General features: G+C 61.0%; 1 protein-coding gene across 3 annotated transcripts; it reads left to right on the top strand.

The window, feature by feature from the left end:
- Positions 1-3,278: 3,278 nt before the first annotated feature.
- Positions 3,279-8,204, top strand: ZNF281 (zinc finger protein 281). 3 transcript variants are annotated; one of them, XM_045816766.1, is made up of 3 exons: positions 3,279-3,402; positions 3,556-6,109; positions 6,750-8,204. In XM_045816766.1, the coding sequence occupies exons 2-3, from the start codon at positions 3,570-3,572 to the stop codon at positions 6,754-6,756; spliced, it is 2,547 nt and encodes an 848-aa protein (XP_045672722.1). In that variant the 5' UTR covers positions 3,279-3,402; positions 3,556-3,569; the 3' UTR covers positions 6,757-8,204. The 3 variants fall into 3 exon arrangements, with proteins under 3 accessions (XP_045672722.1, XP_045672713.1, XP_045672731.1); XM_045816757.1 differs by having other exon boundaries at positions 3,286-3,402; positions 3,552-6,109; XM_045816775.1 differs by having other exon boundaries at positions 3,286-3,402; positions 3,552-8,204.
- Positions 8,205-15,354: the final 7,150 nt, after the last annotated feature.

Here is a 15,354-nt window from a genome sequence, read left to right as displayed (position 1 = left end):
CTTGACTCACTATCTGTAGAAGAAGGTACAAAATGAAGGCCAAGCATTACGACAGGCAGGAGGACTGTCAGCCACCTCACACTTTTTTCATAAATCAAAGAAGAAATATGTTTTTCTTGAATTGTCTAGAAGAGGGGCAAACAAGTAGCCTCCAAAGTGAGGCCCGTCTACGTGGCCTGAATCCCCTGCCCTTGTAGACCTGGAGGCTGGGTGCTGGGTGTCGGGGGTGTCGGTGCGGAGCCTCGGGCGGCACGCGTCCACGGCCACAGGGCTCTCGCCGCACTAACGCTTTTCAAACAGTTATGACCCCGGTGAAAATGTTTTATCATCCGAAAACTCTTTATTGATCTTTGGTACCAACACAAATACATGTGTGGAGTACAGTCGTTTGACTTTCTGAAATATACAGACGCTCAGTAAATTTAATGAAAAAAGAAACTATGCAGATTGCATTGAAAGCTAAGGAGAGTAATTGTAAAAACTATGCGCTGTGCTGTGTTAACGTGAAACATTGATAACAAGGGAAACTACCCAGTAGGAAATGCTCGAACTCCCGGCCCTACCTTCTCAATTTTTCTGTAAACCTGAGATTGTTCTTAAAAAATGAAGTCTATTAAAAGAAACTAACCAGAGGAAAACTTGTTTTTGTTTTATGCCATCTCCTATTCCCGGATCGTCTCCATCCTCTGTGAGATGTAAGAATTCAGAAGTGAAACATGTTAAAATACTCCTGCAACATGTTCCTTCTGAAAGTGTCATATGACTTAACCTATTTGAACCATTTTCAGATTTTAGTCCAGACCCCTGTTTAATTTTTGGTTTGTCAGTACCTAACAAGAACAGCGCAATGTGGATTTTCATTTCCTCTATAAGGCAAAACCGCACAGAAAATTTCTTGTTCCCTATTGTCTCTAATAAGTTTCAAATACATCAGTTTTACTTACTTAAAAAAAATAAGATTTTGGATGTAACAGTGAGATTTCATTTACATTTTACAATTAATTACTCTCTAAAGCTAAGAACTAATAAATAGCCGATTTGGAGAACTTTTATTATATATAAGATTCAGGGGAAAGGTACGCAGTTTTACAACAGCTGGTCACGTGAAATTTTATATCGGCCTGAACTGGCATTTCAAAGCTATTCCTAGTTGTTACCCTAAGTTTGTCCTTTTAGCTGTTTACTTTCACTCCTAAGAGAATGCCTGCCCCGTTGGAGACCGTTACGAATGTATTGCAACTGCTGTAGTCTCAAACATTACAGCTATTCCTGTGATCGCTCTGCTCCCATTTTCCGAGTTTAATTTTTTTCCGTGCCCAGCTTATCTCCCCGAGACCGGGATCCTGATGGTTTTCTCCGTGCACATGCTGTGCGCCCAGCGTGGCGTTTCGCTTTCTCTTTCTAAGCAGCGGCACAGCCCGGGCGCTGTCAGCGATGCTGCGCCGGTGCGCTATCTCACAGATGCTCAAGGTACAGCTGCTAATGCTGAAAAATAGGAAAGCAAATTGACCTTGATGAAGTGTGTCTTCTTTTGTCTGTTCCCAGGAAAGTTTATTTCAGGTGTTTCTGCCGCGGAAATGATTAGCGCTAACAGCTCTCCCCCTGCGTCTTCTTCTACAGGGTCTCTCCATCTTCCTGATATATGGGGTGTGCGACGCGGAGGCAAGTCTGCTCCGAGTGTCTCAAGGCTGACAGGGTGAATGAGAGAAGTGACAGGTTTCTTATCTTGATAACCGAGGAACAAAGTTGGCGTTGCGCAGGAGTGTCCGACTGCCCTTCATGCTTGGACCGGCTCATATGCACCCGGCTCCCCATCAAACACCGGCGCCCGGATCGCGGGCACGGCCTCATTTCTCAAAGGCACCGACTCATATTTTACCGCTGCCTGGAGTTTCTGAGTCCCCGGTCTTTCTTTTAACACTTAACTAACTGCGCCCGACAGCATTCGAGTCCCATGGGGCCGGTGGCAGAACGCTGTGTCGTTGCGTGCAGCTAGAAAAACGCGAGTGTTTCTTATCTCACGATGCTCATTAAATACTGTCTGTAAGTGTTGAGCAGACCCAGAGAGGGGCCCATAAGGATGCATTAATAATCTTGATGGCTTCAGTGGTGAAATTTCTCAGAAAAGTCATTTATTACTGAATTATGAGAAGGGGTTTAGCTAGAAATATTGCGTTAAAAACGCACTGGTCGTGTCATGAAGAGAATATGTTACGCAAATAAATTATTGTTATTCTCTTTTATGAAAAAAGTTTCAGGGACTCATCAACACTCTATAAGGAAAGTTGCTGGATTAGATTTGTGCATGCTTGCTGTGCAAGTGAGTGCTTTGTGTACCTTAGGGGGTGATGTCTGATTTTGGTTGATCTAGCTTTGACTTCAAGATGTTACTTTGTCCTGGTCCCTATTCTGCATCTCCTGGCCCCCCACCCCGCTTCTCAGGAGTCTAATCCGGGGAAGGACAGAGTGGATCCCCGCAGAGACCTTCGGGGTGGGGAGGAAGGAGGCCTGGGGGCCGTTCTCACGAGTCACACACGGGCCAGGCGGCGGGGTAAGCCCGCAGACACACTCGCCAGGCAGACAGAGCAGGCGTGGGATTTAAACCGCCGAGGATGAATCCGCACGTGGGCGTGTTTTACACGGCTGCTGCACCTGGCTCACGCCGGTTCCTTTTCCTGTAGCCTTCAGGTAGGTTGGCAGCAAGACAACCTTTTTTTTTTTTTTTTGCGCAACGGTACCTCTATTGCGGTTTCCAAGTAGGCTCTTCCTGCAAGTGCAAAGGACGTGCGCCCCTTGGAAAGGGTCCCCGCACTAGAACACCAGCCACGTGACTGAATAAATGCCGGCTCTCTGGGGTGGAAGGCTTCTAGGTGGCGTCAGCGGCGCCCCGGGGGCAGCCCTCGGGGGTCTGGACTTTGATTGGCTACCTGGACCGCAAACTGTAAAATGGAGCGCGGCGGGCGCGCAGGCCTCAGTTTCCAGCCCCCACCCGCAGGCGGCCCTGGAGCCCCGCCCGCCGGACCTCCCGCCCCTGGGGGTCCACCTCCGGAACGCCTCCCGCAGAGGCCCTCCTCACGTCCTGTCCTTCACCGCCGCCCACCAATCAGATCTGTCTGCCACGGAGGCATCTCTTTGGAGGGTCCCCCTAGGCCCCGCCCCTCTAGCTCCGGGTAGCCCCTGCGCCCAACCGCTCCGGTGATTGACAGGAGGTCCGGGCGGAAGCTGCGGCGCCTGCGCGCTGTCCGCGTTGCGCTCCCCTCGGTCGGGCCGGCCACTCCCGGCAGACCCCGCGCCGCGCCTGCGCAGTGCGGGGGAGGCTTTTAATTCCATTGTGGAGAGGACGGCGTTATTTTTATTAACCGGAGGCGGCGGCGGCGGCGGCGGCGGCGCGGCGGCGGGACCGTAAGTGCGGGCGGGGGCGGCGCGGCTCGGGCGGGCCGGGAGGAGGGCAGGCGGTGCGCGCGCGCCGCGGGCCTTAGTGCGGGCGGCGGCGGGGCTCCGGGTCCCGCGGCCCGGCCCCACCGCCTCTCCGTCCCCCTCTCCCTCCGCAGCCAGGCCTCCTCCGGGGCATGCGAGTCGGCGGCGGGTTCCTGAGCGGCGGCTCCGGCAGGCGGGCGGAGATGGAGCCCAGCTTCCCGCAGAGCCTGGTCATGTTCAACCACCGGCTGCCCCCGGTCGCCAGCTTCGCCCGGCCGGCCGGCCCGGCCGCCCCTCCCCCGCAGTGCGTGCTCGCCCCCCCCGCGGCCCCGGCCGAGCCGCCCCCGCCGCCGGCCCCGGACATGACTTTCAAGAAGGAGCCGGCGGCCTCGGGCGCGGCCTTCCCGGCGCCGCGGGCCTCCTGGGGCTTTCTGCAGCCCTTGGTCAGCATCAAGCAGGAGAAGCCGGCCGATCCGGACGAGCAGCACCACCACTACGGGGGGCTGTTCGCGGGCGCCGAGGACCGGGGCCTGGGCGGCGGCGGCGAGGGGGGCGGCCCTGGCGTCATCCAGGACCTCAGCGTCCTGCACCAGCAGCCGCAGGCCCCGCAGCACCGCGATGCCCTGCTCGGCGGCGAGGAGCCAAAGCAGGACGCGAACGTCAAGAAGGCGAAGAGGCCAAAGCCAGAATCTCAGGGAATCAAAGCCAAGAGGAAGCCCAGCGCATCCTCCAAGCCGTCTTTGGTGGGAGACGGAGAAGGCGCGGTCCTGTCCCCAAGCCAGAAACCTCATATCTGCGACCACTGCAGCGCGGCCTTCCGGAGCTCCTACCACCTGCGCAGACACGTCCTCATTCACACCGGGGAGCGGCCCTTCCAGTGCGGCCAGTGCAGCATGGGCTTCATCCAGAAGTACCTCCTGCAGCGCCACGAGAAGATCCACAGCCGCGAGAAGCCGTTCGGCTGCGACCAGTGCAGCATGAAGTTCATCCAGAAGTACCACATGGAGAGACACAAGAGGACGCACAGTGGAGAAAAGCCATACAAGTGTGACACTTGCCAGCAGTATTTTTCCAGGACTGATAGACTGCTGAAACACAGGCGCACGTGCGGGGAAGCCATAGCTAAGGGAGCCCCCAGTGCAGACCCTGGCTCCTCGAACCATAGCAACGTGGGAACCCTGGCCGCGCTGTCTCAGGGAAACAGCAGCTCCTCAAGGAGGAAGACGAAGTCCAAGAGCGGAGCCGCTGAGAACAAGGAACACAAGGCCGGGAAGGCAGGCGACGTGCAGCTCGCCGCCGGCAGCGTGAGCATGCAGACGTACTCCGTGGAGATGCCTGCCGTGTCTCCCAGCGGCGGCGTCTTGGGCGGCGGCGTCGACGAACTTCAGAGAAGGGTGCCAAAACTCATCTTCAAGAAAGGAAACAGGAAGAACACAGACAAAAACTACCTGAACTTCGTGTCGCCGCTGCCAGACATCGTCGGGCAGAAGTCCTTGTCCGGGAAGCCCAGCGGCCCCCTCGGCATGGCGTCGGGCGTGGAGACCATCAGCCTTCTCCAGGGCGCGGGCGGCAAACCGGGCCCGATGAACAGCAATTACGACGACGCCATGCAGTTTTCGAAGAAACGAAGATACTTGCCAACTGCCACCAGCAACAGTGCCTTCTCGATCAACGTGGGACACATGGTCCCCCAGCAGTCTGTCATCCAGTCCGCGGGGGCCAGCGTCCTGGACAGTGAGGCCCCGCTGTCGCTCATCGACTCCTCGGCGCTCACCGCCGAGGTCAAGTCCGGCCACGACAAGTCGGGCATCCCCGACGAGGTCTTGCAGAGTATCCTGGATCAGTACTCGAGCAAGTCGGAGGGCCAGAAGGAGGACCCCTTCAACATGGGCGAGACGCGTGTGGATCTGCACGCCTCAGGGGGACACTCAGAGCTGGTTCCGGAAGAGAGCCTGAGCCCGGGCACGCAGACCCCCTCCAGCGACAAGGCGAGCATGCTGCAAGAATACTCCAAATACCTCCAGCAGGCTTTCGAGAAGTCCACCAACGCAGGCTTTACGCTCGGACACGGTTTCCAGTTTGTCAGTCTGTCCTCACCTCTGCACAACCACACTCTGTTCCCGGAGAAGCAGATGTACACTACGTCCCCTCTGGAGTGTGGTTTCGGCCAATCCGTTACCTCAGTGTTGCCGTCTTCGTTGCCAAAGCCTCCTTTCGGGATGCTGTTCGGCTCGCAGCCGGGGCTGTACCTGTCTGCTCTGGACGCCGCCCACCAGCAGCTGACGCCTTCTCAGGAGCTGGACGACCTGATCGATTCCCAGAAGAACCTGGAGGCCTCGCCGGCCTTCCAGCCCGCGTCCCAGAAACTGACCAGCCAGAAGGAGCCGCAGAAGAACCTGGAGTCCTCAGCCAGCTTCCAGATCCCGTCTCAGGAGTTAGCGAGCCAGATGGACGCCCAGAAGGACGTAGAGCCCAGGACGACGTACCAGATCGAGAACTTCGCGCAGGCGTTCGGCTCTCAGTTCAAGTCGGGCGGCAGGGTGCCAATGACCTTTGTCAGCAACTCGAACGGGGAGGTGGACCATCGAGTCAGGACTTCAGTGTCCGATTTCTCAGGGTACACAAATATGATGTCTGATGTCAGTGAGCCATGTAGTACCAGAGTCAAGACGCCCACCAGCCAGAGTTACAGGTAAGGGCCCCACGGGACCGGCTGGAGGCCTCCTGGTGTCATTCTGTTTTGTTCTGAGAACACTGCCGTTGGAATGTTTTACACGATCCTACGAGAATAATGTAATGCCCTTTCAATGCAACTTTTCACATCTAGGTTATTTTGTTAGCGTGATTTTAGCTGTTTCTATTATGATTTTTAATCAAAATCGATAGATTAAAAATAGTTTGACATTCAAAGTGACGATGTTTAGCAATCAAATTTACATGTATAGATGGTCAGGGAATAGCCCAAAAGTTTTAAATGCAAAAAAATAAAAAAAATAAAAAACAAAAAACCCTACAAAAAAACAAAAGGAAAAAAAACACAAAAAAACTTTGTTGCTAGGATTAAGGTTATTCTAATTGCTTTACTCTCAGGAAAGTGTAATAACGCATGGGAATTCTGTACGTTATCACTGTAATGGAATATCCAATTTACAGGTAGTGTGGTATACGTGTCAGCATTTAAGTAAGGGATCGGAAACATTTCACATTGCTCTGGGCCCATAGGATTCGCGAGTTTCATCACCCGAGTAAGGGATCGGAAACATTTCAGATTGCTGTCTCCATCCGGGCTGGTCCAAAATTCTGAGAAGTTGGCTACCTATGTTCTCTTGCAGCTTTTAAATGTACTCTGAACTTCCAAACCACGTTCATTCCAGCCTAGTAGAACAAATATTCTCGGATCTCTGATCAAAGCCTGGAATGATAGCTTTACTAGAAGGAGAAGAGAGCGCGCCCTCGCCTCGCCCCGACTGCCACGCGGCCGCGGTTCCGCCCGGCCCGCGGACGCCGACGAGCACAGTGTTGCGGCCCCGCGCGGGCTCCTCCAGTGTTAGAGGCCGGGTGGCAGCCACACGGCCCTCTGGGTTTCGGGGGGGGGGGGGTGTTGTTACTGTGTATAGCCCACAGACACTGTCCTCTTGTTTACGTTACTATAGGTCACCCACACTTCTGGGGTTTTCGTTCTTTGTTTTTGTTCTCCTTAACCCACCCTCTTCCCAAGAGTTCTGGGCCTTGTTTTCTCTTCCTGTCTTCACAGTTTAAATTTTAGGATGAGTTACATTCCAGTAGGTAATTCATTATGCATTTTACATGCCTGTGGCATCCAAATACTGAATGGTAAGATGAACACCCGGCAGCCCCCACTTTCAAACCGACAACCCACCCACACGGATGCTCACGTGTGACAGTGGCCGCCCGTCCTCGGGGCTGCGGGCACTGGCCCGGCTGGGCTCCCAGTGGTGACACGGCTGACGCGGGGGTGTGCCTGCCCCCAGCGGTGACGCCAGGGGCGCCCTGGAGCCGCAGCCTGGGACGTCCTCTGGAGGTGCGTCCGTCGGCCCGGTCCAGGGTCGCGGGAGGGCGTCACAGCCTGCGCTCCGCCCGAGTGGCCATCGGCCGCCACTGGCAGCAGCGGCTCTGCCGGAACCGCTTTTTAGCCACCGTGTTCCTCTCCCGATTGTGTTTTTAATGTGCTCCGGCGTCGCCGCTGACGCGTTTTTATGTGCTTTGGTGACGTCGCGGTCAGACGTGCTCCCTGACGCCAGGAAAGGGCCGCTGAGTGGGCGCCGGCCCGTCGTGTGACCGGCCTGGCGCGGCCCCTGTACAGCAAAGGAGAGTCATGCGAGCGTGCGACACTCCCGTTACGAAGCAGTGTTTGGAAGACGAGAAATTATTGCAATGGTTGCAGAAGACTAGTGAACCCCCCCACTCTCCTCCCTCTCCAAGTGTGCTTTCCCAGCTAAAGGGTCACCTACCTGTCACTGCAAGATGCTTAGAAAATGTGTTTAATTAACCCTCTCAAGTACACTCGGTTCTCAAACGTCTGTTATCTCTCATTTTGGTAAGCAAGTGCGGTTCCGCTCTGTTGGGGACAGGGCGCAGGCCGTCACGAAGGGCGGACAGGACCTCACCACTGGACCTTAAGGGGTATGATTTCCCTCCGGCGTTTAGTTCCCTGCAGGTTTTGAGTTTCTTTGATAACTTTTGCTGTGTGTACTGAAAACTGCATATGTATTACTCTGATTGTTTGCCCTAGTTTACTACCAATAAAAGACCTGTTACTCACAAAACCGGAGAGAGGAGGTGTCACTTCGTCCCCAGCCCCGCCTTCCAGGTTCCCCGTCACCGACACTTCAGTACATGTTTGTTTGCACCTGGTGTGCCGGGCCGCGGGGACTGGTGTGCCTGCACTTCGGTGCCGCGTGTGTCCGGGGCATCTGGAGACCGGTGGCCGGGGCGTGGGCGCACTGTGTGGAAGGGGAGACAGTTCACGTGTGAGTCAGGGCGTGTCTGGCTGACACTGGGTTGGCCACACTGTGTATTCCAGCGAGATCACCGTTGAGGGTTCGCTCTGAGTCAGATCCCAGCGCCCTGGTCCCCGGCTCAACGCCCTCTCCCCCTCAGAGAGGGTGGCGAGGACGACAGTGGCCCAGGAACGGCGCGAGCGTCGTCAGCAGGGGGTCACGTGCTGCGGGGTCGCTGGCGGTGTGGGGGGCAGACAGACACCCGAGACGCAGCAGAGGGGGCGTCCGGGACTCTGTGGGCCCGCCGGCTGCCAGTCACAGGTTTCACAGGTGCGGGGAGCTGGCAGGCAGCTGTGTGGAGTGCGGAGTCACGGGCGTGTGCTCCGAGCTTCCTCGGCTGCAGGTGCTGAGTTGGGAGTGAGGAGTACCGGACACGGCGGGAGGAGGGCCAGGGACTCGTGTGTACAGAGCACGAACACGGCTGTCTCCGGAGAGGCCTGCCTGCTCGCGGGCCCATGGGACGAGGAGAGGTAAGTCCGGTCCGGCTCTGCCGGGGCTGTCCCCGCATCGGGGTCACCCTCCGGAGCACGGGCGCCCCGCACCGTCCCCCTGACTCCGAGCTGACCTCACGTGACTCGTTTCCACCCGCCCGCCCGCCCCCCTTTCTCTCCCGTGCAGGCGGGGTCTGTGGCTGCGGTCCGGTTGCTCCGGGTTCGGTGCGAAACGGGACACTGCTGCCGTGTTTGCATGGCGCCGAGAGCCTGCCGGTCGGACGGTGATGGGTGGGGCAGCTGAGGAAGGGGGGCAGAAGTGGGACGAGGTCCGCACGTGTGCGGCCAGGTGGGCGCCCCTCGCGTGTGGTTCCCGGCTGCGCCGGGCGGGCGAGAGCGCGGGGCTCCGCCCACCCCCGTGTCTGCCGCCGGCGGCTCCCTGCCAGCTGTCAGGCCGCAGCCGGGCCGTGCGGCTTCCTGACGCCACGCCGTCCTCAGCTCCCGGGGTCGCAGGTTCTTGTTGAGCTGAAGAACTTCCGTCGAGAAAATGGGCCTGTGACCGTCAGAGTGGCACTCTCCGAGTGGCGTGTGTCTGGAGACGGCCCTTTCTGTGGTTTTACGGACTTCGCTTCCTGTGACGGGTGACGACGGGGCTGCGCGTCTTCGGGGAGACGCGGGCCGTGCGGGGGGCTGGGCTGTCCCACACGGGTGTCTGTCCGGGGTCCTCCCTGGGGGTGGGGAGGGCCGGCCGCCCCCCTGGGGGGGGGAGGGCTCCTGGTGTGGGGGAAGGGCGCCGTGTGGAGTCGCCTCTGCCTCCTGGATCCTGCGTCGCCCTGCCTCACAGCGAGGACGGAGGGGCCCCGAAGCAGGTGCCGGGACACTGGCTCGCTCTGGGGCGGGGCTGCCTGACGCTTCTCCGGCCGGGACTCTGGGACTCTGGGCAGCTGGCGACAGAGCTGGCCTCCCAGACCCACCCGTGAACGGAACAGGTGTGCACTCGGGAGTCTGCGAGCCCATCTGTGAGCACGCCCCTCTCCCGCCCCCATAAAAAAGTCTGTTGTTGGTGGGCCCTGGGTCAGGAGGCCCAGGTGGGCGACCGCGTGAAGGTCGTCCGAGCCCCCAGCCGAGTGGAAGGCGTCGAGCGGGACGAAGGGCCCGTGACGTGTCCCCGTTGGCAGCGCAGCCCCTCGGCCTCGGGGGGCCTGGGCGGTGGCACGGAGCCGTGGTCCTGGAGGGGCCTGAGAGCATCTCTGCGGGTCCCCCCCCTCTGACAGCGAGTCCCGCGGATGATCAGGACCCCCGCCCGCGAGGAGACATGTCCGCCGCGTCTCTCTGCCACCAGCTGCTGTGGTTCCTCGGCGCGGAGCAGCCGAGTCCCGCAGCCTCCTCCTGCCGGGGAACGCAGGGGTCTCCGTCCCCGCAGCTGCCCCTCCCAGGCCTGGAGCGGCTGCCGGGCTGCCCTGCACTGCGGGCCCCGCGGGCGTCGGACGGGGCTCTTGGGAAGTGTGGACAACAAGCTGGGAAACGGAAGGACGTGGACCTTGCCCCCGGGGGAACGAGGAGCAGTGGGCAGAGGTCGGGGGGCACGCTTCTCGAGAGCAGGGGACCAGGAAGCGTCTGGAAGGAAGGACTGGGCAGCCCTGTCCGGTTGGTAGCTGGGGAGCGGGGCGAGGCCTGGGGCAGCCCCCCTCCCTCTGCCGCCCCTCAGGCCGGCCTCTGGCGCTTGGGTCTGCAGGGGCCTGGGTCTGCGGTGGGGCGGTTAATGAGTAACCCCGCAGACCTCGGCGGGCAGCGGCGGTCAGCCTGTGCTCGCACCCCCGGTCCAAGGGGCGAGGCCAGCCTTGCTGCTGACGTGCTAAATCTCCTCTTCAGTGACTCCTGACCCCCGGCGGCCGGGTTGGCGGGGCCTTGCGCAACTTGCCTGGCCTGCGCGTTGGCAGCGGCCACGGGAGCCGCAGTTTGTGCATCTCAGCCAGGACAGGGTCTGGGAGGGCAGGCGGGTGCCGTGTCTCGGCCCCCCCGAAAGAGAAGCTTGGGGGTGCGCGTGTGTCCGGGCGGAGTGACGACGAGCACCAGCGTGACTGACTGGAAAAGCCGGACACGCCCTCCTCGACGTTTTGCTAAGTTTTGCTTCGAAAAGCGTTTAATTTCCACTGTGACCAGCTCATTGGTTCATTCCACCCTAGATGAGAAGGGTGTTTCCAAGCACACCCATTGGGAAGTTGACGTTTTAGTAGAGAGTTACAGCTTTAATCTTCCGTTCTGGGATAAGTGCACCTTTCCAAACCTGGAGATCTGGAGGTGACACACTTTTCGGTCACCCTCTAAGGAGCGGGTTGCGAAGCTGAGGGACCAGACCAGCAGCGTGCGTGTCTGCTTGGTGTCGGGTCACACGCACGCGGGGCTGTGCCCCGGGGAGGGCGAGTGCAGATGCCACAGAGAGCCCCTTCTCCCGGGGGTGGGGGGGCCGTGCACGGGTCGCGCTGTGGGGCTCGGGGAACAGACAGCCCCTGACCTTGGCCAGCACTGCGCGGCGGAGGCTGGGAGAGGGCGCTCTGAGCTCCTGTTTTCTTCCCCCGGGCCCAGACCGCGGGCGGGCTCAGGAGAGGTCGGGCAGCAGATGGGTGAGAGCTGGAGTTTTCCGTGCAGCAGGGGGGCGAGGTCGAGGCACGAAAGTCGCGGCAGAGACGTTTGCCCCGACTGCACCCAGCCTGCAGACCTCCCTCCTTCAGACGCGCCACGTCGGGGCAGAGAGCCGGGCCGCGGAGCCGCGTGAGTGCGTTAGGTCAGCGCAAGGAGACCCCTTGTCCCGGTGTCTGCCTCCGCCCTGATGCGGCGGCCTTGCGGCGAACCCCTGGAGCCCGAACCGGTTGCCGGGGAGGCTCAGGTTGCGGTGCGTCACCGGGGACTGGGCCGCTCTGCGGTCCGCAGGCCCTGCCGCAGGAGCTCCGGGCGCCCCGATCTCTCCTCTTCCAGGCGGTGCCCGGCCCGCCGGCGTCCGTGCTCAGCCCCGATGGCGGGTGTGTGCCGTTTCGCTGCTCTCTTCAAGCTTCAGTTAAGAAAGTTTGCAGGAGTAACCTGAAACCATCGCACTCGCAACTTCTTCAACTGCCCGGCTCCTCGGTTAGGGAGGAAGTCGGGCTGGGACTGGACTGCACGCGGTCAGCGCGGGGTTTGTCTGCGAACTGAAGGCCTGCGCCTGCGGGGCGCGGGCGCGGCGTGAGACTCGGGGCTCCGGAGCTGGCGAGGGGGCCGCCCCAGAAGGGGGGACGGACGCGGCAGCTAGTGCAGGAGGGCCGTCCCCGGATCGGAGCCGCAGCCCAGGTTCTGTTTGCCGGGCTGCGGCGCAGCGCGGGCGGGCCTGGGAGCTCCCAGGCGGGGCGTCGGGCGTGGGGTCCTGGCGAACGAACGGGCGGGGGTTCTGGGGGTTCCTGCCCGTGAGCCAGGGAATGTGCCGCGAAGGCAGAACGGAAACGGGTTTGGGGGTGTCTAGAGATGACTGGCAGCATGAATACGAAGTCACAGTGTCTCGTTTTGTTCGCTCTTTGACTTGATCAGACCTCGGACTGGTGTTGGGCAAGCGGAGAGAGGAATATGAATGAACGATGTAATGGTATTTTTGCTGGCGATGCTAGTACACATGACCTGTCAAAAGGAGGAAAAGTAATATTTAGGAGAAGATGGGGGAAAGGGAGCACTTTCATAATAGTGTTTTTCTAGTAAGAACACTTGAATTTATTTGAAACTGTCAGAGTTTGAATTATTGTACCTCTGTGGGGGAACTTCTTAATTTGGGAAAAAGTACTATCACAACTAATTTGTATTGCGAGGTAAAAGAACATTTTCATCCTCAGCTAAATATCGCGTCCCAGAGAGAGAATTGTAATGGGACAGCGTTCCATGCCGGTGAGGTTGGACGGGCTGGGTGTCTAACCCTGGAGCCCCCCCGTCCACGGCGGTCAGCGATGGATGTGTCCTCCTGGTTCCCAGGCCCGGAGGGGACACGGTGCGTCTCGTGGTTGAGGGAGCAGCGGCCACTCTGGACGGTCCAGCCGCTCACACACTGCCCTGTGCTCGGCGGGGGCTGCGCTCTGGGGGTGGTTCTGCGTGGCCGCAGGCCCTGGCTGCGGGGAGCCGGCCGCAGGGCCACGCCGGCCGGCGTCTGAGCAGTGGGACGTGGGAGCAGAGGCGCAGACTGCGCAAGGGACGTCCTCCCTGTGCCGCTGGCGGGGTGCTGTGGGGGCCGCCTGGGGACAGCGGTGCAGGGCCGGAGGTCCGTTCTCACCACCTACCCCCCCCCCACCGGGCTTGCTCTGCGATGAGACGTTTAGAGCCCAGGTTGCTGGGGTGGACGCGTGAGAATGGAACCAGGGTTTCGGAGGGAGTTCCCGCCAGAGCAGGTGGCGGGGCACCGCCCGGCGGTGAGCCAGACGGGGGAAGCAGGTGGGCGTGCAAGCAGGTGGGCGTGCTCAGGGCCTGCAGACGGGGGGGCCCAGGAGAGTCTGGCCCGGCGGCAGCAGCAGCAGTGGGCAGACTGCTGCCTGGCCTGCCTTGGCATGGGCTCTGAAGAAGCTCATTGCTCGTAAGGACAGACGCCGCTTTCGGACTTCCCGGGCCACGTGGGGCGTGAGGTCCGCCAGGGCCTCCCCGAGACGCCAGAACAGCCGCTGGCGCCGGCAGCCGCCGGGTGGGCTGAGGCTGAACGTGAGGCGGAGACCTTTGTCTCTGAAGGCGGCAGCTGAAACGTGTCGCTTGGTGAGATGACAGTGCGCGTCTGGACGTGTCTGTGGAAGGGTGAGATTTAAACCCACATCGAGTGTCTGCACTGTGAGCGTGCGACACAAATGACCCCGTGGAGACGTCTGCTGTTGGGTGTTTGGGGAGAACAGAACGAAGAAACTGTAGACGCAGCGTGTAGTCAGGAAACGGATGTTTCCACGGCTCGGCCACGCCTCCCGCCCTGTGTTCCGGGAACCTGTTCGTTCTTGCCTCATGGTCTGGGCTCCAGCCCTGTCGGTCACACCCCCGCGCCGCCCGGGTGCGGGTCAGGCGCGGGTGAGAGGCGTCGTGGTCGCTTCACAGGCGCAGTGGCCGAGAGACGTCCGGTGGCTCTTTGCGGTGCAGGCGGGTGGAGCACTCGGCTGCCCCCTTGTCGGCGAATGCGGCTCCCAGGCTGGACACGGCGACCGATGCCCAGTGCCCGGGAGCTGGAGGCACAGCTGCCCGGCCTCGAACTCGGGACTCGGGAGGTGCTGGCGACTCTCCGTGGCTCCCCGCCTGCCGCAGTGGGGTTCCGAGGCTGCGGGTGTCCCGCTCCGGGGGGAGTGACGCCGACGGTTGTGGAGAAGGAAGCTCGTGTCCCCGGCTGTGGCATCAGGCGCACCCGCCGTCCGCACTCCGTGCTGGCCGTGTGCAGGGTGGTCGGGGAGCCAGCTGAGTGTGTGTGCCGTCACCACGCCGGTCTGGCGCTTCCCAGAGAGCGCCACAGCGGACAAGGGGGACCGCTGCTTGGTGACGACAGTGCACGTGACAGCAGAGCCCGTCCGCCCTGCGGGGTCTGCACGGGAGTCCCCTGGGGGTGAGCCCACCTGCAGGGGCCGGCTGGGCCGGCCGCCCTCCCACAGACAGCCCACCCGACCGGCCGGCTGCCCGGGCTCCCGCCCACGACGTCCGCGTCCCAAGCAGCTGCCCTCTCTGCCTGGGCTGCCGAGCTGCCCTGCCCGGTGGCGATGCCTCGGAGCCGCAGGGACCGGGCCCCGGGCAGCCGAGTCAGACCTGTGCCCGAGCCGTGGTCTGGGCACAGGACAGCCGGGAACCGTGTCCCAGAGGCACCAGCGCTGGGCCTGCCCTCCTCCCCGAGGTCCAGCCCCTCCCACTCCCGCAGGCCCTTCACTCGGGCCCCACCGCTTAGTTTTGTCTTTTCCCCGACTTCTTACAGTTACTGAGATGCCTGACACGCAGTAGCAGTTTGTGGTGCATGCCTGGGGGTTGGGTAGCCGCACTGGGTGGGTGTAGAGTGGGGCCGGGGCGCCCTCCGGGTTCGGGGGTGTCGGCAGGCCCCCCTGCAGGTCAGCCCCGACCCGTCTGGGGGGGTGGGGTAGAGACACCAGGGCGGGGCCGAGCGGTGGTCCTCCCGGAGGGCTCTGTCCCCAGGGCCCGTCTGCCTGAGTCCCGGCCGTCACAGCGGGAGCCAGGTCACTCACCCAGGTCATGGGCCACTGGTGTCTGCCGGAGGGGGCGGGGATGTCGCTGACCCCCCTGGGCTGCCCAGAACAGCCCCCCACAGCACGTTGGGGTGGAGAAACTGCTCGCAGGGGCAGGCCTCGGGACAGTGTGGGGACCTCGGGGAGAGCTGCCGTGAGGGTGAGAGTGCCCACCTGGCTGGGGTCGGGGCGCAGGGTCGACACCTGGGGAGCTGGGAGCCCGGCCGTAGGGAGGGCCCCTGACCGCCACGCGGCCGCGTGAGGGTGGCTGGCAGGTCGGGG

Source organism: Phyllostomus hastatus, unplaced genomic scaffold (genome assembly GCF_019186645.2).
Source record: "Phyllostomus hastatus isolate PE091 unplaced genomic scaffold, TTU_PhHast_1.1 phas_contig_148, whole genome shotgun sequence".
In the NCBI taxonomy this organism is placed as follows: domain Eukaryota; kingdom Metazoa; phylum Chordata; class Mammalia; order Chiroptera; family Phyllostomidae; genus Phyllostomus; species Phyllostomus hastatus.
Note: the sequence above shows the minus strand (reverse complement) of the source record. Positions and strands in the feature narration are given on the sequence as shown.